Source organism: Schistocerca serialis, chromosome 7, assembly GCF_023864345.2.
Source record: "Schistocerca serialis cubense isolate TAMUIC-IGC-003099 chromosome 7, iqSchSeri2.2, whole genome shotgun sequence".
NCBI classification, from domain to species: domain Eukaryota; kingdom Metazoa; phylum Arthropoda; class Insecta; order Orthoptera; family Acrididae; genus Schistocerca; species Schistocerca serialis.
In genome coordinates, this window is record NC_064644.1 from 149,180,974 (window position 1) to 149,207,814 (window position 26,841).

At 43.3% G+C, this 26,841-nt stretch overlaps 1 protein-coding gene across 1 annotated transcript in view; it reads right to left on the reverse strand.

Moving 5' to 3' along the window:
- The window catches only part of LOC126412939 (protein O-mannosyl-transferase TMTC1-like), a 685,657-nt gene that overhangs the window by 98,171 nt on the left and 560,645 nt on the right, over nucleotides 1-26,841 (reverse strand). Inside the window, exon 12 of the mRNA XM_050082830.1 lies at nucleotides 21,768-21,881. Coding sequence (XP_049938787.1) covers nucleotides 21,768-21,881 — 114 coding nt within the window. The remainder of the gene's footprint in view (nucleotides 1-21,767; nucleotides 21,882-26,841) is intronic.

The following is a 26,841-nucleotide window of genomic DNA, read 5'->3' on the forward strand; positions in this document are numbered from 1 at the left end:
TTGCAGCACGGTCGCACATACCTGTACGCTCTCCGGCGTGCCGGCCGGTCGCACGTGGCGGAGACTCCTACAGTGCCGGAGAGTGCGGACACTCTCATTCGAGATGATCGACGGATGCAAACGAACTTCTCCTTCTCCATGACGATGCATGGCCTCACACAAGCCTGTACTTCAGTGGACTGTTTTTCCTCGACCGTCCTTCTGATAGAAGTTTTGAGGGACATAATAAAATGGAACAGATGCAGCAGTCTTTTCGATGTCATTTATTATATAGCTACTAGTTTTGGTGATTCAGTACACCATCTCAGGTCTCAGGCTGAGGGGGTGAACTCCAATTGTATACATGAAACTGTCAGTGACCAACATCTAAGAACAAGCTTCCTTAGACAACTGCAACAGCGATGCTGTGTCTACAACCATCAACTACCAGTATACGATTAGAGTTCACCCCTCAGCGTCGGTTAAGGCCTGAAGATGGTGTACTGAATCAACGAAACTGGTAGCTAAGTAATAAATATTATCCAATCGACGGCTGCAGGTGTTAAATTTCATTAAATTCATTTGAGTGTTCTTCCTCATTCACCTTACAGCCCGGAGATTCCATCTGTTTAGCCCAGAGAAGGAATTACTTTGCGGGAAGCAGTACGTTGATGATGGGGAAGTTATAGAAGCCGCAAGGCTTTGGTTCCGATGGCGATCAGTAGAACAGTAGCCTGCGAAAATATGGGCCCTCCCTGTATGGTGGCGTAAGGCCGTTGCATGAACGGAGATTATGTTGGAAAATAGGGTTTTGGAACAACAAGACTGGAGAATAAAATGTGTATTGGAAGCCAGAACAAATCCAAGTTGCTTTCAGAAAAAAAGCCATTGCATTACTTACTGAACGCCCCTCGTACCTTGTTCAGGATACAAAATGGTTCAAATGGCTCTGAGCACTATGGGACTTAACATCTGAGGTCATCAGTCCCCTAGAACTTAGAACTACTTAAACCTAACTAATCTAAGGACATCACACACATCCATGCCCAAGGCAGGATTCGAACCTGCGACCGTAGCAGTCGAGCGGTTCCGGACTGAAGCACCTAGAACCGCTCGGCTACCGCGTCCGGCTGTTCGGGATACCTTGTAACATAAATTGCATTTCACGGTCTTCCATTAATCTGCTGTATTCTAGTCTAGTCGATTCTATGGAGCTGTGCCATCACAATACGTCAGTCAGTCGTGGCAGTTTGGAAATCCACACGAACACATTTGCGGATGAGGCAGCACAGCTCCAAAAGTGCGCTATTACCGAGAGCGTCATGACACCAGCGCAGGTGCAAAGTAGCTTACTAGATCAAACGGGCACATAGGGCAGAACTGGGAGTACACTGTACGTGGGGAATCATGAAGTATCACCGAGCAGCCGAATGGGACCGATTTGAGTGGACGCCGTGATAGCTGTCGTCTAGTCGGCGGCCCATACGAAGAGCGTGGTGTTTGAATGCCCAGTGCTGTTTGCTACACGTGAGTCTGTTCCTGGCGGTTCCTGGAAAGCCGTAATTGGGGCAGCGTCTCCCGCTGTGTGGGTGTGTCGTAGTACAGCGCTTCCCTCATTTCTGCTGCAAGCTGGAAAATAGGGTTTTGGAACAACAAGACTGGAGAATAAAATGTGTATTGGAAGCCAGAACAAATCCAAGTTGCTTTCAGAAAAAAAGCCATTACATTACTTACTGAACGCCCCTCGTACCTTGTTCAGGATACAAAATGGTTCAAATGGCTCTGAGCACTATGGGACTTAACATCTGAGGTCATCAGTCCCCTAGAACTTAGAACTACTTAAACCTAACTAATCTAAGGACATCACACACATCCATGCCCAAGGCAGGATTCGAACCTGCGACCGTAACAGTCGAGCGATTCCGGACTGAAGCACCTAGAACCGCTCGGCTACCGCGTCCGGCTGTTCGGGATACCTTGTAACATAAATTGCATTTCACGGTCTTCCATTAATCTGCTGTATTCTAGTCTAGTCGATTCTATGGAGCTGTGCCATCTTTCGACCAGCATCGTACTTAGAGGAAAGAGCTAATAGCGTTATTGGTGTTTACATAGGCACAATCATTTTCCGTAGATGCTCAACACAGAAGCACAGGAAAACACGACTAGGTTCATCGTATCCGAGTTCCTCGTTCCTAAGTGCTGTGTCGTAACAATCTGCCATTTTGTCAGCATGTTTCCCCTTTTGCTGCCACGAACGTCGCTAGTGTAATGCCATCGGCGATGCTGTCATTACTATTAGCCAGGACATCGCATCTGCTCAGAGTGGCGTGGCTATGTTCTACCAGTTCCGCTGTTATCGTAGTCAGGGAAGCTCATTCAGTATAATCGTTCTTCATTCAGCACAACTTTCATAGAACAGGCTTTCGGCGTTCCAGCAGCTTGTGTGATCGTCCAAGCAGCGGAGTGCTACTTCGGCGTAACTCCTCAAAACGTGCTTGACCCAACCGCATTGGGTGTGAACGTCAGGCAGTGGGTTGTAACCTCAGCAAAAGATGAGCGGCCGGCGAGGTGCTGAATCAAGGAAGACGCCATCCAGCAGTTAGCAAGCTTACGCTGAAGGTAGTTTTCAACATCACGTAAGGCGTGCAGAGGCCCATCGCCGAAACGAAGATTCTTGGAACTACTCAGAATGCTATACAAAGACACCCGAAACGTGGCCATCACTTGGTTGCACTGGCTCGAGACTCAGAGCAATTAGTGTGGCGGCAGGTCGTTGGTCAGCAGGTAAGTGATGACGCTGCTTGGTGAGGCTGAAGCTGCTCGGCGCTACAACGAATAGACCGCTGGTGTGGGAACTGTCATGATATCGGCTGTAGTCCGAGAAGTACACCAAAGTGCTAGTGCTGTCAGTGGCTGAGCGGCGTGCATTTACAATCGCTCTGACCAGCTATTCTGTAACAGGTGGCCGCCTCTTGTCACGTAGGTGGCTACGGAAGAGCAGCCTTTGTCCAAAGTCTGGTCTGCAGTTGTTGCCGAAACACGTGGATGCTACCCTCTTTGTCACTGCCCCATCTACATTCTTTCCTTATCGCTTCACAAGTCTGGCTCAAATGGCTCTAAGCACTATGGGACTTAAATTTGAGGTCTTCAGTCCACTAGACTTAGTACTTGAACCTAATTGACCGAAGTACATCAGATACAGCCATGCCCGAGGCAGGATTCGAACCTGCGACCGTAGCAGAAGCGCGGTTCCGGACTGAAGCGCCTAGGACCGCTCGGCCACAGCGGCCTTCGCAAGTCTGTAACGCCACAAGGCCACATAAAAATTTCACGGTGAACAATCACAATGTTTTAGCCAATCGGCGTATATCTGTTTCCCCATTTCACTATTAATTTTCGTAGAATAATGTAACATGCTAATTGAGTCTCTAGTCTGTCAACCACCGTCTACGTTTATGGCAAGATACTTTTCGATAGTGCTCGTTGAGACCCTGCCCACGTGGGCTCACAACCTGACTGGTAACATTCCAGTCTGGTGAAGGCACACACTTCTTGTCTGACCATACCTGTTATCGACACCAATGTCGACACCATTCGTCTGTCCACAGGCAAAACCGACAACTACGGGAAGTAAGGCAAGACAGAAAATGAACGACGTCTCAATTACAAAAAGTAAACGGAACGACTGACTTCCCGAACGTACGTTCAAACGACTGAAAACACTCACATCTCTCTATTTTACACACTCACATACCCACACCTTTCCATCTGTAGTGCTAAGTGAAATGCTGATACGGGGAGTGAACACTTCGGTTTCGTATTGTGTCAGTTATAACGATCTCAGAGTTTCTTGGCTTTCTTAGCATTCACTATTACGATTCTTAAATTAATCCCATGGCCCATGTTGTTCCCTTGACTTTTATGATAAAGCGCTGTATGAAGTAATGTGTAGAGTATTTATTACTATCATTATATTAAACAAAATTTTAAACCAAGGTCAACCGCAGCTAAAATACTCACACATGGTTTACAGAACTTTCAAGCAGTATTATAATTTCCATTGGATTGCTTTTACAATAACACTCATGTTCATTATAAAAAAAAGTGGCAGTTGTAATTTCAATGTAAAAAGCATATTAATAGTTCACAGCAAGTTACTTTCAGCCAATTTGGTTATCAGCTGCAGCGCAGATTTAGTTACTCTAATTACACTGTATTTAGTTTTCTTAGTTAATTTAATCGGTCATGTATTACTGGAATCTAGGTTTAATGCTTCGCATGTCCGTCGCAACCCTTCAGCGAAACCGCTGCTCAGTCTGCTCAACTATTGCGGGAGGTACACGACTCTGCGCCCTCATGACAGATCGCCAGTTTGACATGGTCTGCATATTAATATTCTGGGACAGCCGTCGCAACCATTTTTATCGATGAAGCTGATGTAATAGGCTTTCGCCACAGAACCGGATATCAGTAAGTTCATTTCTGCATTTATTCGCTAGTTCAGAGATTAATCCTGCTCCACGTGTCTAATAGAACATTATCCGCTATAGATGCCATTTCACAAAAATAGTTTTATTATAGGGCCATTCAAGTGAACAGGACGAAACATTTACTAACTATAGGAGTGATGTTCTTTTCGTAAACGACATTGGCACTTTTGATATTCAGCGGCTGGTTTTAAGGTAAGTTTAATTAATTTCCGGGTGAATAAGTCGTAGGAACCTACAACAAAGCATGTCATTTCTATCACCCTGTGGGATCTTCTGTCTGTACGACACATTCAACAAAGGTGGTCACCTATGTTTTAACATTCATAATTGCTCAGGACATAGAGGCTAGGCGTCGACCATTACACACTGCCAGTCGTAAAGTGCAATGATTACATGTAACTGCAATGTAAATGCGCAACACGCCAGTAAATTTTCATACCAATGACAGAGGCTCACAATGCAACCCCTTTATTCAATATTAAGTAGATTTTTACTCTGGTTAATGCAGGTCCTGTTTTTTAAATTAGTCCGTCCATAATTATTTCATTCCTATCACGTGTCTATTTATTCGCTGTTATAATAGTAATGATAATTTCTATACAGAGATTCACCAAAAGATGTAATTAAAAATGTTGCGAAACCGGTGCAAGGACTTTAATAAATACAGCTTTAGTGGGTTAACGGGTTAACGAGCTTGCATTCAGCTATATGTTCATCAGTTTCACCCGTTTTACCATATGATCTCTACTGCGTGAAACTTCTGTAATTTTTTCGGGGTCATAATTCTTCTGAGGGTCCTCTCCAGCTCCCTCTAGTAACATCTAAGTCATTCCCTCCCGTCTTAACGATGTCCTACCATCCTGTCTCTTCTCCTTATCGGGGTTTTCCTCACGTTTCTTTCCTCTCCGATTCTGCGCAGAGCCTCCCCATTCGTTGCCTTATCAGTCCATCTAATTTTCAACGTTCGTCTGTAGCACCACATCTCAAATGCTTCGATTCTCTTCTGTTCCAGTACCACATGTCAAATGCTTCGATTCTCTTCTGTTCCGGTTTACCCACAGTCCGTGTTTCATTATCACAGAATGCTGTACTCCAGACGTACATTCCCAGAAATTTCTTCCTCAAGTTAAGGCCTATGGTCGATAATAGTAGACTCCTCTTGGCCTGGAATGCCCTTTTTGCCATTGCTAATCTGCTTTTTATGTCCTCCTTATTCCGTCCGTCATTGATTATTTTAATGCCTAGGTAGCAGAATTACTTAAATTCATCTAATTCGTGACCAGCAATGCTGATGTTACGTTTCTCGCTGTTCTCGTTTCTGATACTTCTCATTATTTTCGTCTATCTTCGATTTACTTTCAATCCATATTCTGTACTCATTACACTGTTCATTCTATTCAGCAAATCATGTAATTATTCTTCACTTTCACTAGTGATAGCAGTGTCATCTTATCATTGATATCCGTTCAACTTCTATTCTAATTTCACTGTTGAAACTTCCTTTTGTTTTCGTCATTGCTTCCTCGATGTCTACATTGAACAGTAGAGGCGAAAGACTACATCCTTGTTTTACACCCTTTTTATTCCGTTCGTTCTTGGTGTTCCACTCTTATTATTCCCTCTTGGCTCTTGTACGTATTGTATATTATCTGTCTCTCCCTATAATTTACCACAGTTTTTCTCAGCATTTCTAACATCTTACAGCATTTTACACTGTCGAACGCTTTTTCCAAGTCGAAAAAACAAATTAACGTGTCTTGATTTTTCTTTAGTCTTTCTTGCATTATCAACCGCAAAGTCAGAATTGCCTCTCTCGTGCCTTTACTTTTTCTAAGGTCAAACAGAACGCCATCCAACATATTCTCAATTTTCTTTTTCATTCTTCTGTCTATTATTCTTGTCAGGAACTTGGATGCATGAGCTGATAAGCTGATTGTGCGATAATTCTTGCAATTGTTACCTCTTGCAGTCTTCGGCATTGTGTGGATGATATTTTTCCGAAAGTCAGATGGTATGTCACCACACTCACACATTGTACACGTCAACGTGAGTAGTCGTTTTCCTGCCACTTTCCCTTACGAGTTTAGAAATTAGGATAGAATGCTACCTGTCCCTTGTGCCTTATTTGATCTTAAGTCCTCCAAAGCTCTTTTTAAGTCTGATTGTAATACTGGATCTTCTATCTCTTCTAAATCGACTGCTCTACCACATCAGACAAATAACCCCCCCCCCCCCCCAATAGGGGATTTTATTGTATTCCTTCCACCTATCTGCTCTCCCGTCTGCATTTAATAGTGAAATCTCGTTGTACTGTTGACGTTACCACCCTTGCTTCTATTGTTACCGAAGATTGTTTTCATTTTCTTGTATGTTGAGTCTGTCCTTCCGAAAGTATTTCTTTTCGGTTTCTTCGCATTTATCTTGCAGCCATTTCGTCTTAACTTCCTTACAATTCCTATTTATTTAATTCCTCAGCGACTCGTATTTCGAGTATTCCTGAGTTTCCCGGAATATTTTTGTACTTCCTCCTTTCATCCAACAACTGAAGTATTTCTTCCGTCAACCATGGTTTTCTTTCCAACTTCTGTCATGGCCCTTTAGAGATGTCCATTCCTCTTGAACTGTACTGCCTACTGACCTATTCCTTATTGCCGTATCCATAGCCTTAGAGAACTACAAGTGTATCTAGTCATTCCGTCGTAGGCCTACTTCCGTATCCCACTTCTTTGGGTATTGATTCTTCCTGACTAATGTGTTAAACTTCAGCCTACTCTTCATCACTACTGTATTGTGATCTGAGCCTAAATCTGCTCCTGCTCACGTCTTACAATCCGTAATCTGATTTCGGAATATTTGTCTGACCATGATGTAATCTAACTGAAATCTTCCCGTATCACCCTGCCTTTTCCAAGTATACCTCCTCCTCTTGTGATTCTTGAACAGAGTATTTGCTATTACTAGCAGAAATTTATTAGATAACTCAATTAACCTTTCTCCTCTCACATTCCTTGTCCCAAGCCCATATTCTCCTGTAACCTCTTCTTCTACTCCTCCCCCTACAACTGCATTCCACTCACCATTACTATTAGATTTTCATCTCATCGTAAGTACTGTGTTACACTTCCAGTGTCATATACTTTGTCTATCTCTTCATCTTCAGCTTGCGACGTCGGCATGTATACCTGAACTATCGTTGACGGTGTTGGTTTGCTATCGATTCTGATAAGAACAACCCTATCACTGAACTGTTCACAATAACACACTCTCTTCCTTACCTTCTTGTTCATAATAAATCCTACTCCCGTTGTACCATTTTCTGCTGCTATTGATATTACCCTATACTTATCTGACCGAGAATCCCTGCATTCTCTCCATTTCACTACACTGACCCTACTATATCTAGATTGAGACTTTGCATTTCCCTTTTCAGGTTTTCTAGTTTCCTTACTACGTTCAAGCTTCTGACATTTCACGCCCCGACTTGTAGAACATTATCCTTTCACTGATTATTCAGTCTTTTTCTCATGGTCACCTCCCCCTTGGCAGTCCCCTCCGGGAGTTGAATGGAGGACTCTTCCGGAATATTTAGCCAATAGATTGATCATCATGACACTTTTTTAATTACAGGCCACATGTCCTGTGATTCCACGTAAAATATATACATTAAAATTTACATGTTTTATTAGTAACATTAAAATCGTAGGCAATTACGGTCCGCCAAAACTGTGACTGTGGTAAGAAAAATTGCGCGGTGGTTGGGGTGGGGCATGAGGAGAGACAGAGTAACAAACTAAACACCGCCCCTCTCACTGCTCCCGGAACCGAAACGTGGATCTGCGTCTCACTGAAATAAGTGTAAACTGCTCCACTCGTGGTTGAGTTACATTACCTTATAATTCTTCCAATGACGACTGCCCCACATACCAGTATGCTAGCCTTACATTTCGCTTGCTATAGCACTGCAGATATAATAGTTTGGCGATAACGCATTACCTTAAGTAAACTCAGTAAGACTGTACCGAGTTCCGATTATGTCGCTAGTCCTGAATCTTGACAAGTCGATGTATGAATAAACAAAGCACACTCGTTGGTGTAAGGTAATTGCGAGGAGTGATTGTAGTATGGAAAACGGTGCTGAAACAACAAATATTCATATCATGCTCTCAGCAAGGTCGCCGGTGAGATATATTCTAGAATGCGAACATCGATCAGGACACTCGACCTGAGGGGTCCGTATATACAAGTATATGTAATTAAGTTTAATAGATAAAAGAGAAACAAACACCGTCCGAACAGGCCTTGGAGGTCCAACGGTACCGACCGGCCGCCGTGTCATCCTCACCCATTAGGCAGGTACGGAGGAGCAAACAGTCAGCACACCGCTCCGCCGGCCAGCGCCAGTTTTCCCTACCAGTGCCACTACTTTTCAATCATGTATCTCCTCAATTGGCGCCGCAAGATCTGAGTGCACCTGGCAGACTCGGACCGTGACCCATCCAAATCCTAGCCAAGCCCGACAGCGTTAACTTTGGTGATGTGATGCGGACCGATGTTACCTCTGTGGTAAGGCCGTTTTCTATGTACATTTAAAGGTGATCGATAAGTCTTAAAGAGTGAGTTGATGAGGATCAGAATATGTGTGACTGCGTTGATTTTGAAGCTTAAAATTTTCACAACGACAGGAAACTGCACACATTAGTATTTGACATCAACTTTCCTCAGAAAAGTGGACCTTAGCAGGTGGGCAGAGAGCTGGACGATAAAATGATGTTCTCTGCCTCATGATGACTGGGTGTTGTGTGATGTCCTTAGATTAGTTAGGTTTAAGTAGTTCTAAGTTCTAGGGGACTGATGACCATAGATGTTAAGTCCATAGTGCTCAGAGCCATTTGAACCAATTTTTTTTTTGTTGATAAAATGATGCCATAAGATTTCCGTTTTTGCCGATTGACGTACGGAAACCTAAAGCAAATACAACAGGCTACAATGTAAGAACCGCCATATTTGTAGGAGAACACAGTCCTAAGTTAAATGTACGACGTATTTAATTACGACTTCCAAAACGCAAATTCAAATGTGCTTGCTATGCTTTATATTCAGATTTTATGTTGCGTGATGCGATCATGTACAATGTATCTGATGTCAAACTCAGAGAACAGATTTGGAAACAGTCCGATCCACCATTTCAGCAGGTATTGCACATACTAGATGAGTATGATTCCGGTGCCTTGTCGGCTCATACATTTAAGCAGCCAGTTATTTGTCAGGTTGCTTCCGATCACGCCACTCCGCACCGGCGGCTCGCGCTAGCCACACTGAGTAAACAACCTTTCACGCCACGTACACAGTTACCTAAACAAGCGGCTACACAGGCGCGCAGAATTAAGACTTGCCGTAAGTGTTATTCATGGCACAGTCGACAATACTGCCTCTCCCGATAAGCCCAGTGTTACGCCTGTCTCAAGAAAGAACATGTAGAATCCGTATTTTTGCAACGGAATATACATAAGAAATCGGCCCACAGACAAAAATCTAGTCGCAAGGCCCCTTTCATTAATGCAGTATAATCCAAGCTCGCAACAGGGAAGGGTGCAGTTTCTACAATGATACGCCAATCAAACTAACTTTTTGTTCATTTACGCAGCGCGGGATTAGCCGAGCGGTGTAAGGCGTTGCAGTCATGGACTACGCGGCTGGTCCCGACGGAGGTTCGAGTCCTCCTTCGGACATCGGTGTTTGTGTTTGTCCTTAGGATAATTTAGGTTAAGTAGTGTAGTCACCTTAGCAGTTAAGTCCCATACAATTTTACAAACATTTGAACTTTTTTGGTTCATTTACTTATTCGTGGGGAACGTGTGAAATTTCAGTTGGTCACGGGTTCCTCTCTCACATTGCTAAGTAGTCACAAATATGAACTGTTAGGCTCCTCACGCCTGTCTCAAACTAGCACGTAACTGACGGATTATAATGGACAACACATTCCCGCTCTTGAAACACGTGTTTTCCCTGCCTTGTATCGCTCGCATACGCGAACAGTGACTTTAACAGTGCTATAATCAGACGAATGTGGGAACATATTCGGTCTTGATTCTTTTGATTTGTTTGGCTTTAATATTCAGGACAATGTCTTGTCAGTGTCTTCATTCAATGCAGAAGACAGTCTAGCCAGCCAGCTAAAAGAATTCCCAGAACTCTTTCCTATAGGTTTAGGCAAAGCTAACAAATTTATGGCACATATTACGTTGAAAGGTTATGTTCAGCCGACATTTTGCCGTGCCAGAACTGTTCCCATTGCGTTATTGGGACAAAGTCGCAGTTTAACTTAAAGAATTGCCAGATGGTGGGGTTATTGCGCTCATATCAGCTAGTCATTGGCAAGTCCATAGGTTTTTCTCCCCAAACCTTCAGTTCGCATTCGCCTCTGTATTGACTTTAAGTCTCCAGTCAACCCACAAACTGTGAGGATCTCATGGAGAAATTAGGCGCTGTACGCTATTTTTCAAATACTAATTTGCGCGACGCTTGTCTTCAAATACCGCTCGATGAAGAATCTCAAAAAAATTGTGTAATTAATACTTATTTGGGCGTGTTTCAATATTCGCGTTTGCTTTTTGGCAATGCTTTCGCACCCACCAGTTTCTAACGGTATTTGGAACAGCTGACTGCACAAGCGCCAACCTCTTAAAACTATTTGGACGATATTGTAGTAGCTGGTCATACTCCTGAAGAACATATTGCAAATTTACATGCTTTGTTTCGTGTGTTATCTGATGCAGGACTGCAGTGCAGACTGGACAAGTGTGATTTTATTTTAAACCTGAGTTGTAGTACCTTGGTCCTGTCATAAACAGTCACTGTGTACATCCTCTTCAGTCGTATTTGTTAGCCATACGAGATTTTCCAGTTCCTCGCAACGTCACAGAATTGCAGTCAGTCTTAGTGAAAATGAACTATTATGTTCGGTTCATACCGAATGCTGCACAAATCGTACCTCCACTGCATCGCTTGCTTCGTCCCCTTTGTTTGTACAGATGAGTCTAAGTAGCTTTTCAAAAACTTAAAGATGCATTGCTCAGTGATCGATGCTTAGTTCTCTATGATCCGGACAAGCCAGTTGTATTCCAAGTTGACGATTCCTCTTGCGGATTCGGTGCATTGCTTTCTCACTGAATTGGTGATAAAGAAAGGCCTACTGCTTTTGCATCAAAAGTGTTGCCCAATCTCAGTGTAATTATTCACAAATTGAGAAAGAGGCTTTGGCTATTGTGTATGCTGCCATCAAATTTCTCCACTATTTGTATGGCAGAAAATTCTACTTAGTATCGGGTCACAAACCTTTTCAGTCCTTGTTTCATCCGACAAAACTGGTTCCTGTACGAACAGTCCAAAAATTGCAAAGATGGACTTTGTTGTTATCTCAATACCAGTACGAGATTGTGTAGCGTCCGACAGCTCAACATGCTTAGTTCACTTTGACCCGGACAAGCCAGTTGTGCTGCAAGTTGACGCTTCCTCTGTGGACGCGCTTTCATGTCTTCCGACCGGCCCTGATACAGACTTTGACGCTTCTGCTGCATCATGTTGTCACATCGATGGTCAGAATTTTGAATTGCTTCAGAATTTTGAGCTGAACTATAAGAAAACTGTACAGGCCATGGAAGCTGATTCCGACTTGAACATTTGGCTAACATACATTTGCGTATCTTGTTCTGCCTGTCGGTATAGCCTCACTGTACAGAAACGTGTGATTCTTGTCCAGAATGATAGTGGACAGTCACGAGTGTTGATCCCTAAATCTTTGCAAAAGGAAGTGTGGCAGTAACTTCATCAAGAACACTGGGTGATTGTTCGTACGAAACAGCGCGTCGACACTGTACTTGGAAGGGTATGGACGCCCAAATAATACAAATGACGTTACAGTGTCACGCATGTGCGGAAAATCAGTCTGCTCCATCACAAAAATTCTCTTCTTGGCCTACGTCGCTATCGCCATGTCAACGAGTGCTCATAGTCTTTGGGGGACCTTTATGGAACACTCACTGGTGGATTGTAGTTGACTGGTACAGCAAGTTTCCTTTTGCTGTGCCAATGAACGCGACAACGTAACGTAGCACAATTCAGGTGTTGTCATCGATTTTTTGCTACTGAAGTAATAGTGTCAGACAGTGGACCTCAGTTCACGTCGAATGAATTTGAAACATTCTGTGAACGCAGTGGCATACAGCAACTAACTGTTCCTCTGTTCCATCCACAGTCAAACGGCGAAGCGGAACGTTTTGTCCGAACCTTCAAGCAGGAGATGACCAAACATCGCTCCGCACACACCAGGGATCAAGCACCGCAGCTGTTTCTAGCTTCATATTGTTCGCTCCCAAGAGATGGACCATCGCCGGCGGAATTGCTTCACGGCCGCCCCCATCGGACACTGCTCTACCTGCTCCACCATCCTCGGCATCAGGCACCGAAGGAAGGCCGCACGTATCGCTTCGCGCAGCATGATATTGTCTTTTACAGGGTTTTTAGCGGCAGCAGACGGTCTCCGCGAGGCGAGATCGTCCTTCGACTTGGCGCTTGCATGTATCTTCTTTCAGGTTCCGATGGATTGCAACGCCGTCATCAAAATCAACGTCGCCTCTGTCTGATCTTTCAATACCTCTTCCCCCAGATTCATGGATCCAGAGAACAGCGCGGCCACAGCAGCCGCCAGAGGGTGTCGTCACGACACTGCGGGTCGACCCCATGGAGATGGAGCCTTCGCCTCCTGCGCCTCCTCTCGTCCTACCGATGGAGATGGACTCGCTCACACCGCAGCAGCCACGTGTTCTTTATCTGGTTCATGACAGCAGCAGATGGACGCGTACCCTTCTGGTCATTTTCCAGGGGACGTTTTCGCCAGAGCGCAGGCTGGACGGCGGGTTACGGCCGGAAGCTTGACGTCCCCTGCAGCCACAGCTTCCTGCCCGGCGATGCACCCACACTGCTGCTTCTCTCTCAGTGACCACACTCCCTGCACGCGGACGGACCATCGCTTTTGGGAGCAGGGGCGATGGGGGGGGGGGGGGAGGGGGGGGGCGAGGAATGATCAGGCGTACCCATAAGCGCCGGAACGAAGAACGCAAGAGAAGGCGGTGAAACCACGTAGGCCAATGGTGCAGCAACGGCCTCAACAAATGGAGAATATAATTGCCGCGCCTGCCAGCCGTGGGCGCTCAGTATTTGCTCAGCATTCGGACATCATACGGACAAGCCTAGCAGAGAAAGCTACAATAGCAGGTATTAGTGATCGACAAACTGTGTGTAATCTTGCATGAACATTGTATATAGCAAAGGACTCGGTTTATGTTGCATGCCGCCCATCGCTTGCGACACCATTGTCAGTTCCAGTTTAAGTATTGTCAATCTTCTTAACTGAAATAAAACTAGTAATGTTATTAGCTTGAATTGTTGTATAGCATTCCGAGATGCATACTTTACGAGACATCCGTAAATAATGCTGGAATAGAACTAAAGTACAGGTTCGATGGAGGATTATTCAACCAGTCCAGACTCCATTCAGAAAGGTTCACCGGTACCACTCGTGTGACAGAGCTGCAGTATGCTGATGACAATGCTTCTCCAGCTCATTCATCTGCAGAGTTGCAGCTGTCAGTTGATTCCTTCAGCAGGGCGTACGAACGATTTGGTCTCTCCACCAATATCCCAAAGACAAAGGTGATGGCGCAGCCAACTCCTGACTCCTCCGTTCCTGATTTCAGCATATCCATTTATGATACACCCTTGGAACAAGTGGACCATTTCCTCTACCTAGGAAGCATACTGTCATCCAACTGCTCATATGGAAAAGATGTGGAGAATAGATTACGTGCTGTCCATGTAGTATTTGGATGTCCTACAAAGCGTATCTTCCTGAATAGAGACCTAACACTGTACACCAAACTGATGGTGTACACAGCTGTAGTCATTTCCACCCTGCTATATGGTTGCGAAACCTGAACGTTATACTGCTGTGATCTGAAGAAGCTAGAACGCTTCAACCAACAGAAGGTAAGATATATCATGAACCTAAAATGGGATGACTTTATATCCAACACGGCTGTTCTTGAGAAAACATAAGTGTATAGCATGGAAGCTCATATCATTGGGCATCAACTCAGATGGGTCGGACATGTCCAGCGGATGAAAAATGACAGACTTCCACCCCAAATGCTGTACAGCGGAGTGAGCACAGGTAAAAGGCCCTCTCAAACGTTATAAAGATCAGTACAAGAAAAATCAAAAAAACTTGAACATCGATCCTAGTAACTGGTCCACAATAGCAGAAGATCGAAGTCGCTGGCACTCAGTTACCTAAAATGCTCTTCAAAATTTTGAGCTGGAACGTCGAAGAATGGAGAATGACAAACGCCGGAGACATAAACTCCTACAGGCTCAGCCACGTCCTCCACCTTCCATCAGCTGCAATGTCCGTGGCCACCTGTTCCAAGCTATGATTGGATTGCTAAGCCATCAACGACACTTCCACGCTTGAACAAAGGAAATCTCAGGAGAGAAATAAAAACCCGGATACGAGTGTCAGCCAACAACGACGATGATTCCGAGAACGCAGCATCCCTTAGGCACCCTATACGCGACGAGTGGGCAAGACGCCACAATTATTACAATCTGTTTAATATGTAACAGTGCGAGCCACTGACTGCCAATCCATTCTGTGAAAAGCACTTTCCATGCCCGCAGCATTTGCGATGCAAGTTTTAGGTGATTCACCCAGTATATTAAAAGCCAATGTACCATTGACCCCCCCCCCCCCCTCCCCACACACACACGCACACAGCTGCATTGTACGACAGTGAACAAACATTTATATTTTCTTGTGGTTCTTTTAGATTGTTTCTCCTTAAAAGAATGTGTTTATGGAATGTGTTTTGTCTGCTGCAAGTATACCAAGTCAAATCAGAAAATATGATAGATTTTGATTAAGCACAGTTGTACTGCTCCTGCGTCGTTCGAAATAAACATTAGCAGAACTTGTTAACAGTTGGCAGTAATCTCATCTAAAACAACGATGATAAAGTGAACAGTTTATACCTCTCAATGAAACATTTTAAGTTTTTAATTTTGTTCAATAATTATAAGAAGTACTGAAAAAATGAAATTTTTATTGTCTCTGGAAGTTGTTACCTACGTAACCACCAAGTAGAATTGGTGAATAGAATTGGTGAACATTATAGCTCCTATGGATTCATCACATTCCGTTTTGTCATGGTTTCGCCTCATGACAGACAGCAGACGTGATTCGTGTCTTCCGTTTTGGGCGCATAAGTGACGTCCCTTTGTGTACAGAGACACACACTCGCTACTGTATTGATACAAAAAAGTGCAAGAGAGCGCTGGTCTCGCCCTTCGTCCTCATGCAACAGCTACCTCTGCCACTGTAAATGCGCTATATCAGTTCTGTACCTCGACCGAGTGAAACCTCCAGTGCTTTGACTGTACCTAGTTTTGTTCTTTTAATTTGTGGTACGCCACACGAAGTATATTAATCTTCATTGAACAACTGTCATGTCTAGTGCTTCCTGAGGACTAAGCAGATGTAGAACTGGAAAAGTCTCACGAAATATGCCTGATGCTGAAGCCACTATTAGTGCTCCTTCCCTCTTTTATTATACTGAGTGGTGATCACAACATTGCCTATGCATGTGTATTTTAGTTAAGAATGTCAGTATGTATTTGTCGTTGTACATTTGTGTAAAGGAAATCAATCGCTGTTCGCAGCAAAATGTAATATGGAGAGGTCAGTAAATCACTGCTGATACAGGTAACTGTGAATGTAAAAAACCAGTGATTGCCGTCTGGCATGTTAAAAGAAGATACAAAATAAATTACTCTGAATCGCCGGTCGCTGTGACCGAGCGGTTCTAGGCGCTTCAATCCGGAACCACGCGGCTGCTACGCTAACATGTTCGAATCCTACCTCGGGCATTGATGCGTGTGATGTTCTTAGGGTAGTTAGGTTTAGGTGGTTCTAAGTTCTAGGGGTCTGATGACCACAGCTGTTAAGTCCCATAGTGCTCAGAGACATCTGAACAATTTGAACTTCTGAATCTTGGCAACTTCATCACAGCAAAAAGCATCGGTGGCAGCACCGTGCGGACTTTCGAATAAAAATATGACCCTCAACTACGTACCCTCAGACTCAGAGTTGAAATATTAAAAGTTTTGGCTGGTTTCGTTGTCTAGGGGATGGGATACGTAGTTGCTGCATTACAGGCAAAGTATGGCTACGTCTACAGTATACAATATGAATATACACATGAATCGAATGGTTGAAGGTTTCTTTCACTCGGTAATTGCGAATTCTCAATTTAACATAGAAATTTATAAATGAAAGATTGCAATGAAATAAAATCTGCAGATACTATTTTATCGACTTTAAAAGATGAGTACTGTAGCAGAAGTACCTTGAAAAAAGCCATTTCTTACTGTAAAACACTTGTTGGTGTCGAAGGCCGAGCAATTAAATAAAATATAAGTTGAATAACAGGGAAACAATAGATTACTACTTCAGGTAATTAGTTATGAGCAACGAAGTAGCTCACGAGATATTCACTTCTAAACACGTACTACGTCTTCAATGCAGTTCCCATGGAAATCTCACAAGTGCACAAGTCGTCACTACGAAATATCCCGGGACCACACACAAACTGCTCAACACTTTGCAAGTATTTCCTGTGACTGTCAGTTGCGCCTTCTTGTCCAGCACTCCCTGCCTCCTGTGCGACTCGATGCTCCTCCCCCACTTCCATCCAGTCCCTCCATTGACTTCGGTAGTCGCCTACCATAGTAATGAGCGCTCTGATTGCCTAGAGAGCCTCCACCATGTCTCCAAGCCAATGTAAACTCGCAAACATATTGAAAAACATACGAAATACTGGATTTACATTTAAATAACTGAAATTAAATAAATATTCCTTCGGATGGACCATAAACATGCTCTAAGACACATTATTAGATACATAAACAAATGAAATAAACATATATCAAAGGAATAGAAACAAAAGTAGGCCAGTAGCCTAATGTCTCTGTGCATTCTAAAACACAGTAAATATTTGACCAATTTCTTCATGAATAGTATATATCGGATATAAACAAAGACATACACAAATAAATATTGTTGTGTCTAGACCAGACAGCCTGGACACAATGAGAGGAAGCCGAAAGGCACGTGCTAAGTTAAAGCTGGATGGCGTGAGATCTGAAACAGGATACGCAACGAATGCTACAAAGAAAAGTACGCAGCCTCTGGAACACTCAACTTTAATCCATCCTTTTGGTACATCTGGAGATCGTGGCGATACAAGTGAGACTCTTTAGATACATGCAATGTTACTAATGGCGCCCTGCCAGGCCGCAGCCACTGACCCAGCTGAAGGCCACTCCAACCATCTGCTCCGCAAACGAGCGAGGCCTCGTCAGTGTGAATCGCCAGCCACGTCGTCCGTACAACTGGGGCGAGTGCTATCCCGTATCTCGAGACCTGCCTTGTGGTGGCGCTCGGTCTGCGATCACACAGTGGCGACACGCAGGTCCGACATGTACTAATGGACCGCGGCCGATTTAAAACTACCACCTAGCAAGTGTGGTGTCTGGCGGTGACACCACAAATATATTTATAAACATGCTGCTACTGTTTTTTCGTGTAACTGTGGAGTACTTATGTTCTCTGGGTATTATTAATTTCTACATGAACTGTGAAATGTCTACCATTATGGTTTCACAAAGTCCACCATCTTTGGCACTCCCGGCATACAAATCTCCTTCATTGACACAAAACACAGTCCTCGACACAACGTCAGCATGGAATTCTCAGCCATGTGGTCGGTCTGGATCACGCGCGGGGGCTACCCCTCTTGCTCCAGCTAATGTTCGGCTCCACGCGGTGGCTGACGAACCCCGGGTTGCCGTGTGGCCACGCCAATTGCGAACTTAGAATATTTTCAGGGCGCCACAACTCGCCCGTTACCTCACAACTGGCACTTTAGGTACGTTCACAGGGGCCGTAAGTGACGGCACTGTGTGGCTGCAATAATGTTTCCATCAAAATTGAAGCAATGTTGCTGCGATACACGAAAATTTGAGGTACAGGCGGCCATTATAGGTGGTGGTGGAGGAGGCTTCTGCGTTCAGCTGAAAGCATATTGACGATGTCTTGCTGTTGTCCACCGTCTGACCATATGGCCTTGGGTGTAAATGCTTCTTTCTGTGTCTGAGCCTGCAATGCCGCAATGAGAAGTCACCTAATCTGATCGGTGTAATAGTATTATTTCTCTTTCGTTTGAAAGTAAGCGTGCATACTTGAAGGCACTCGACTTTTGTTGTCTACAGGAATGTACAGGTGTGTAAACGAGGCAACAATGGATTCCATATAATTATGTGTTATCTCATCACTACCAGAACTCTGGAACACCGATAGTAATGTATACAAAGAGCTGCAATAGTGAGCCCAAATTTTCTTCTACACAGGTTCTTACGATTTCAAAACATTTCTATAATTTAATTACTGTCTTCTTGTCCAAGGGCAACAATTTACCAATTCTCTCCTTTTAGTTACGGTAATTGTGTACAATACTTTCATGTCCTATAACGGCAGTCGTACATGTCTTGTACTTGTGACAGTCATAGCTTTACCACTATACTGGTGAAACACAATAACATGTAAACATTCAAATCTCATTGTTATTTCATAGCAATGTAATGAATTTCTAGGTTCTTTCCACTAACGCGTTACAAACATTCTGGTATTAAGAGGCATGTCGATGAGAAGTGCACTTCACAGTGCTACATAATACCTCTATGTGAATCACCAGTAGGCAAAAACTGAAGCGTTGTGGCCAACTACTGTAAGGAGATTCAAAACTGTGGTTGGTATTATCAATACTCGAACAAGGTTTCAGCATTTTGTAAAAAGTATGTATTCAGTACCAGCACATGTGTTAGTTTCCAGGTAGTTTCCTACTTAAAGAGAACGCATTGACAAACATCGATTAAGTTTTTTCTTGTTACCTTTCCTTCTCGTGGAATGGAAATCCAGAAGAGCCGCGCTCCCTTCTACTTTTCTGCTGGCGCACTTTTCATGGCCATAGTGAAGTCCGCGTAAAAACTTCTGACTCGGAAATTACTGCCGCAAGCTTTGTCGGTCATCAGTGGCTGGCAGTTTTGCCGAGCATTTGACTACAATGGGTGTGGCAAAAAATAGTGCGTCATGTTGTTGGGAGTGAGCAAGTTTTAGAGCCCTAGTAAACTTAGTTTCAGCAACAATATGCGGCCCAGCCAGCATTGATTTTTCGTGCGTTTTAACCAACTGATGCTGACCACGTTCACTGAATACATTGCTGACTCTTTCATATAGACCTGACCTTACGACACCTGTTTTGCCTATAAACACGTCACCTTATTACTCGCCAGTGGCTACGATCTCTACACATGTGCCAACGCTATATAGCTGTTGAAATACGCTCTTTAACCGTGACACCTCTACATTATCGTAAATGATTCATGAGTTGTTTTACATTTGGGTTATTGTTTCACGTTAGAGTTAACCCTAGCAACGCCATGCATTTTCTGTAACATGTACTACCAGTTGGGTTGGGGGTGGGGAGAGAGCTGGACTTTGTGTTATTGTTCTGGTCTTCAGTCCAAAGACGGATTTGCTGCAGGTCTCCATGCTACTCTATTCTTTGCAAGCCTCTTCGTCACCGAGTACCTACTGCAATCCACATCCTTCTGAATCCGCTTAGCGAATTCATCTCTTCGCCTCCCTGTACGATTTTTACGCTCCACGCTTCCCTCCAGTACTAAACTGGTAATCTTTTGATGTCTCAAAACGTGTCCAACGAACCGATCCTTTCTACTTGTCAAGTTTCGAGGTGAAATTCATACCCACCAAAAAATACTTAATTGCTGTTAAGTTTTATTAACAACATACTTTCTAAGCCGATACTAAAGTATAAGTATGGCACAGAGCGTGAAAAGTTTTTCAGACACCCTTAGCAATACCAACGAATTTTCGATAACGTGTAACTGGCTCAAAGGAGGGGTTACGACCAACACAAAAAATATTAAAAAATCTGAAATTCCGTTCATGGTCGTTGAGGTTTGTTCACAACGTGCCTCTTAAATATATATACTGATGTGAAATAATGGTGTTGAACCTGAAAATATGAATATGACCATTGTTGTGAAAAGTCGACTCACCACTAATACTTAAGTTGTTGGGTTAAGTTTTACTGAAAATTTTAAAACAGTTGAGGAATCTGGCAGAAGCAATCCTTAAAAACAATAATTTTTTTCGTAATACTAAAACTATCTACATGACTACATCATAATATTTCCAAAACGTGGGCATAATGTACTCCCTCCTATGTAAACAAAACTTAGCTTCTACAGCTACAACTGTGTATACGAGGACTTATAGCGGCTAACCCCAGTCAGCCATCTAGTAGCAGCCTCCAGGAAATGTTCATGCCCAGCATATTTTGATGCAATATTTATGGTATTACTTTTACATTTAGTAAATTATTTTATAATTTGTTACCGTAATAGCACCATATACGTACTTGCATAGTACTGCTTACTTTTGTAGGAGTGTTCGTAAAGTCTACACAGTCGAAACCAGGGGTCAACGGAATCTACTGACACCTGAAGTCGGCTTCATCTCGAAGCGTAACGATGACGATTTATGTGACGTCTTTCTTATTTTTGTTGGGTTACTGGTAATTTTTACATAGTCTAAAGCAATTGTAAAAGAAACCTATCGATAGGAGATATCGTCTTCGTCTCGTAACATGACGTCGAGAATTTATGTGACGCCATAAACAATAAAAAGTGAACAGAAGACTGACAATATTTCTTTTTTTGTCTACATTAGATTTAAAAGGAAGGTTGTGGTGACAGAATGAGCTATAGCGTCTCCCGAGGTCTACGTTAGTAAGAAAGCTGACAATTTAGTAGTGAGCTCAGAAGTGGCATCGAATGCTTCAGTTAATGCGAAACCGAAATAGCCAGCAGAAAGTTTTGTGAGAATTGTTGACTAAGATAAACCTTATAGCAGAAAGTAATGTGCTCAATGTTGCCCTCGGACAGCAGCATGGTAAAAATGTACAATTTCACGAAGCACAAGTAGCGCTAGCTAACGCGTCTGTCTCCTGTAGGACACAGCTTTACGGCGCAGTGAGGGGGCCGCTGCGGCCCGTGCCCGTCGGTGGCTCAGACTAATTGCGGAGATGCGGCGCCACTCACCTGAGAGCCTCGCGGTAGTGCTCGGCGGCCAGGTCGGCGTTGCCGGCGTCCCGCAGCACGTTGGCCAGGTTGTAGTGCATCTTGGCGTTATGGGGCAGGGCTCTCAGGCCGGCCCTGCAACAGATAGCACACACCGGCTCAGTTCCTGGACACCAGACACTCCAGCAGCAGCTGCGTCCTACCGTCTCACACGTGGATATATTAACAATTGCTGGGAAGTCCATTCCGCCCCACAACTGCAAATATTTGGTACAAAGGTAAACATGTGTGGTTGCGGGTTTCGGGGTAACGATTTCAAAATGGTTCATCTAAAGTATCTCTTAACTGTCTGTAAAACCTGACAATTATTAACATTCGATGTAAAACTAAAGCGAGAAGTATTGTTTCCATAATAAATGCGAACTGTTTAACCTAGGCAAAATTTATGACAGATCTTATACATGCCATGTTAGCGCAAGTTTTCTGGGAAAAAAATTAATTTACCGTAATACAAAAACCTTTGATGACGTTTTCCAAGGGAATGATTGAACAAGATAATATTTGCGTTAAATGTATTCGCAATTGCGATAGCGAACGAGAACTAGCTGTCTGAGGGAGTGGTGAAAGTGAACATTTGTTTTGGACCGAGACTCGAACCTGGATCTCCCTCTTTACACGAACAGTCACGTAAACCGCTTTGGCTATCCGTGAAAGACTCAGGGCCAGACTCAAACTTCGATATGTCGTCTTTCCTGCGTCCCAATCTGTTCTCGTACACAATTTATATAATTCCCATACAGGGGAGGACATTTTATTAAAAGTTGCTCCCTGGTATGGGTGTAGAAAGATGGTATTGTAGTGTCTGTGTTGTTAACGAAGAACGTAGAAATATGGTATTGTAGTGTCTGTGTTGTTAACAAAGAACGACGCAATGTTCCTTCGGACACATTTGCAACCCCTTTGGAAAGAATCAGAACGTCGACTTTGCTCCACACCCTAGCGTCAAGCGTCTCTGGTTGCCAACCCTCCAGAGGCGTTCAGACACATCAATGAAAGTGTCCCCATCAGAGTTCCAACATTAATAAAGGCGAAGGGTGGTCATAACGCATACTAATATCTACTAACAGGTGTCCGGATACATCTGATTGGCTATCGTTCAATTGGCTCTGAGCACTATGGGACCTAACATCTGAGGTCAGCAGTCCCCTAGAACTTAGAACTACTTAAACATAACTAACCTAAGGACATCACACACATCCATGCCCGAGGCAGGATTCGAACCTGCGACCGTAGCGGTCGCGCGGTACCAGACTGAAGCGCCTAGAACCGCTCGGCCACTCCGGCTGGCCTACATCTGATTAGTTAGTGTAAAGGCACATAACCTGAAGCAAAAAATGCTGTATCTCGCCATTCAAGCAACGACTACTGTTAGTCGTGGAGGTCTGTAGAAGGACAATTTTGGAAATTCTGCCCCAAAAACCTAAGGAGATGGAGAGTATGGCGGTACAGGACCGTAGCTTGGGGCGAAATGGAGAGAGAGAGTGTGTATGGTGATTCCTGGCTCAGTGCTAGATGCACGTCTTCTCGTGTGATCATCTCACAGGCCATGTAACAGTACAGTGACAAGGGCTGGTTAGGGTCAGGAACTGTGTCCGTTTGTCCTGGCTAGAGACTGAAACTGAATGGTAGTTGTAGAAACACCTGCATACGCTCTCTCGTTTTCTGACTCATTACTGTCGCGAGGCATGGACGAATAGGTATAGTAATTTCATATAATAATAGTAAGTAGTATAACAATGCCATAAACGTATACCACAGAGCATATCCCAGGTAATTGTATTACATTATAAGTTAGAATTAACTTAGATGTAACGTTGTGACACACAAACATACTACAATGATACATAATTGTAGTTTACTAACTAATAATTGTAAGAGCTGGATTTTGTTATAATTCCATTGACCAAATACATGTAGAATAAAATAAAAGTAACAAACGTAGATGTAACATGACGAATTGTAGTGCCTTAAACTCAAAGTTAATAGCAATAAATAAATAAATATTTACCAAATATTTACCAACATAACGCTCAGTTTTCCAGCAGCTGTACAGAAATCAGCTCCTCTTTATTCCCCGGCGGCAACTCCTGATATTGCTAGATATACAAGGTACTACGGGCCTAGGTACAGGTATTGTCATCATTGGTATCTTAATGTGTACCACTTTAGTGTATTACATGTTTTTTCTCCGCGTCTGACAATCTTCGCACCAACACATATTGCACTATCTGTTGCGTTCTGAACGGTCGTAACTGCACCATAAGATGGACTATGCCTATCAGTATACACTATACAGTGTTGATTCTGCACATCCACATTTCACTACCTGGTCTACTGGCCAGTCGAAAGAAGCATTAATGGCTTGCTTGTGCCCCTCACACTTGGTGGCACTATCAAATTTAAAGCCATACTACTTGTAATAGCTGCACTTATTACTCTGCAAATGAAGTCAACACGGATGTAATGTTGTTCAGTTCACTGGTATCAGTCATTAATATAAATACTTCGATTTGTAACCCTAACACTCAGTACGCAGGATGATTAAAAATTACTGTTGCAGGTTTATAGGGTTATAGAGGAGAGTTAATAGATGAAGTTTTGATAAGGAACCCATCTCTCTCCTGGATATAAATCAGTTTGGATATTGGATCACTTTCAGTTCTGTCACTATACGCCATGTACACAATCTGAGAAGAGGGCACCATCATCAGTCCCTCATGTAGTTATTGTGGTGTCACCGCCAGACACCACACTTGCTAGGTGGTAGCCTTTAAATCGGCCGCGGTCCATTAGTATACGCCAGACCCGCGTGTCGCCACTGTCAGTGATAGCAGACCGAGCGCCACCACACGGCAGGTCTAGAGAGACGTACTAGCACTCGCCCCAGTTGTACAGCCGACGTTGCTAGCAATGGTTCACTGACAACTACGCTCTCATTTGCCGAGACGATAGTTAGCATAGCCTTCAGCTACATTTGCTACGACCTAGCAAGGCGCCGTATTCAACTGCTAATTAATATTGTGAAGCATGTATCATCAAGAGCGATGTTCTACAAATGTGGACTAAAGTTAAGTATTACAGCAACTGCGTCCATTTTCTAAGTTCTCATTTCCTTTTAACTGTTCCAGACCTCACGCCAGTCTGCGTCAGCTTAACGCGTGCCTTTCGGCTTCCTCTCGTTGTGACTTGGCTGTCGTGCTAAGTCACAACAGTTATGACATCACATAACATCTTCGTCTGACCACAACAAAGGCTACGAGAAATTGGTATTTTCGAAACTAGGAGGTTTGGCTGTGGTGCTCCTTCGATGCGTAGAAGAGCACCCGAGGGCAAGTACTCAAAAGGCATTATGCCCATAGTGCGCGTATTTCGATGCGAGAAATTTAAAAGTGATCCAATCTTGAAACTGATTTTACGTCCAAGCGGTATATTTTCAGACATGGGTTCTTATCAAATCCTCACATAGTAAGTCCTCTCCACAATCCCTACAAACATGTAACTGGAATTCTGAATCACTTTGTATCGAAGATGTATCAAATATAAAACCGAAAACTCTCACCAGTCATAGTACGCAATAATAAATAGAAAACAATTCAGTAAATGTGAATCCACAAACGAACCCTTTACGAGACAATTGTGGACGGGTGGTCATGAGCCTCTGCTGTAGCCTTAGTTAATGGAATTTCTTTTCATTACGTCTTCTTTTAACTGGTAACAAATGTAGCCCTTGGTCTGTGGCCAGGGTGTGTGGTAGGTGCAAGGCGGCATACGGGGAAATTTACTGTGTATGTAAATCTACAGCAGCAGTACGGTACAAAATCAATATGGCGATCGTGGCTTATTCCTCGAACTCCATAATCGTCAAAATTAAATATTCTGAGTTTCTCTGCCTGGTGTCATATCAAATGTCAAGTGCTCAGGACTTTCGTTCGTACGGTGGACAATCTGGAGGAACAAATTATACAGGCTTGTGTAGATTTGCGTAACGATTCTCGAACGTTTGAAAGAAATCGTAATTCACAGTCGACACAAGTTCATTATTGCTTCGAAATGCAGTGAAAATATGTGGAACACCTCGTTTATCTCTTAGGAGTGCGCATTTAATTGTAACACACAATGCTCTAAAAGTCTATTTCATTTCTCTTCAATAATTTTTTCATGTATGGGTCTACGGCCTCAATTGGTCGTTTAAATGAAGGAACTATTTTAACCACGAGAGGCTGTTAGTTTTATTCCACTTATCCACTAATATCTTACTTATATACTGTACTTCCGGTGCTATACTGCAGAGGTCTAACAAGGTCCTAAGGTCGAAACTGACATGCGTGGCCTATTAAAGGCTTAAAACTAACAGCTACGGTTGTTAAAAATGGTTCGACCATTGTTTTTCAAGGTAGGCCACTTACGAAATTTGAGACAAATTAGATGCGGACTGAATCGAAACGGTAACATTTCAAATAAATTTGTATTACCTAGGTCAATATTTTATGCTGAAGGCAGTACTGGTTTGTAGTTTCAATGCTTAATGGTTTCGCAAACTATTCCCATCTACTGTCGTATATTTTCAATTGTATCTTATTTCGCTATGCACTGTAACACATATTGTATATAGAGAGACTCTGTCGTTAACATCCTTCCATGCATTTAAATTTTCTGCGACTCATATTCTCTGTGTATTGATCACAGAGAGCATTTTGACCTTCTTCGTACGTCCCAAATATACATACACATGTTGATCTGAAACAGTCTGAAAATCTTTTAAGTGCATTGCAGGGTAGGTTGTGCTGAGATATAACAGCCTAAAGAAAAATTCGAAACCTTGCGCCGTTTCCAAGTTACACAGCACTGAAATTATCCAACTGATTAGTATTCAAAGAAATATGACTGACACCCGAAAAACAGGGACTTACATGCATCTAGAATAGAAAATAGTGCATTCAGAATGGCTAGCCACTAGCCGAAATCTGGATTTGTGTTTAAAATCTAAAATAGGGCGACTGATTGCTACACTCTATAATTTGTAAAACTTGACTTA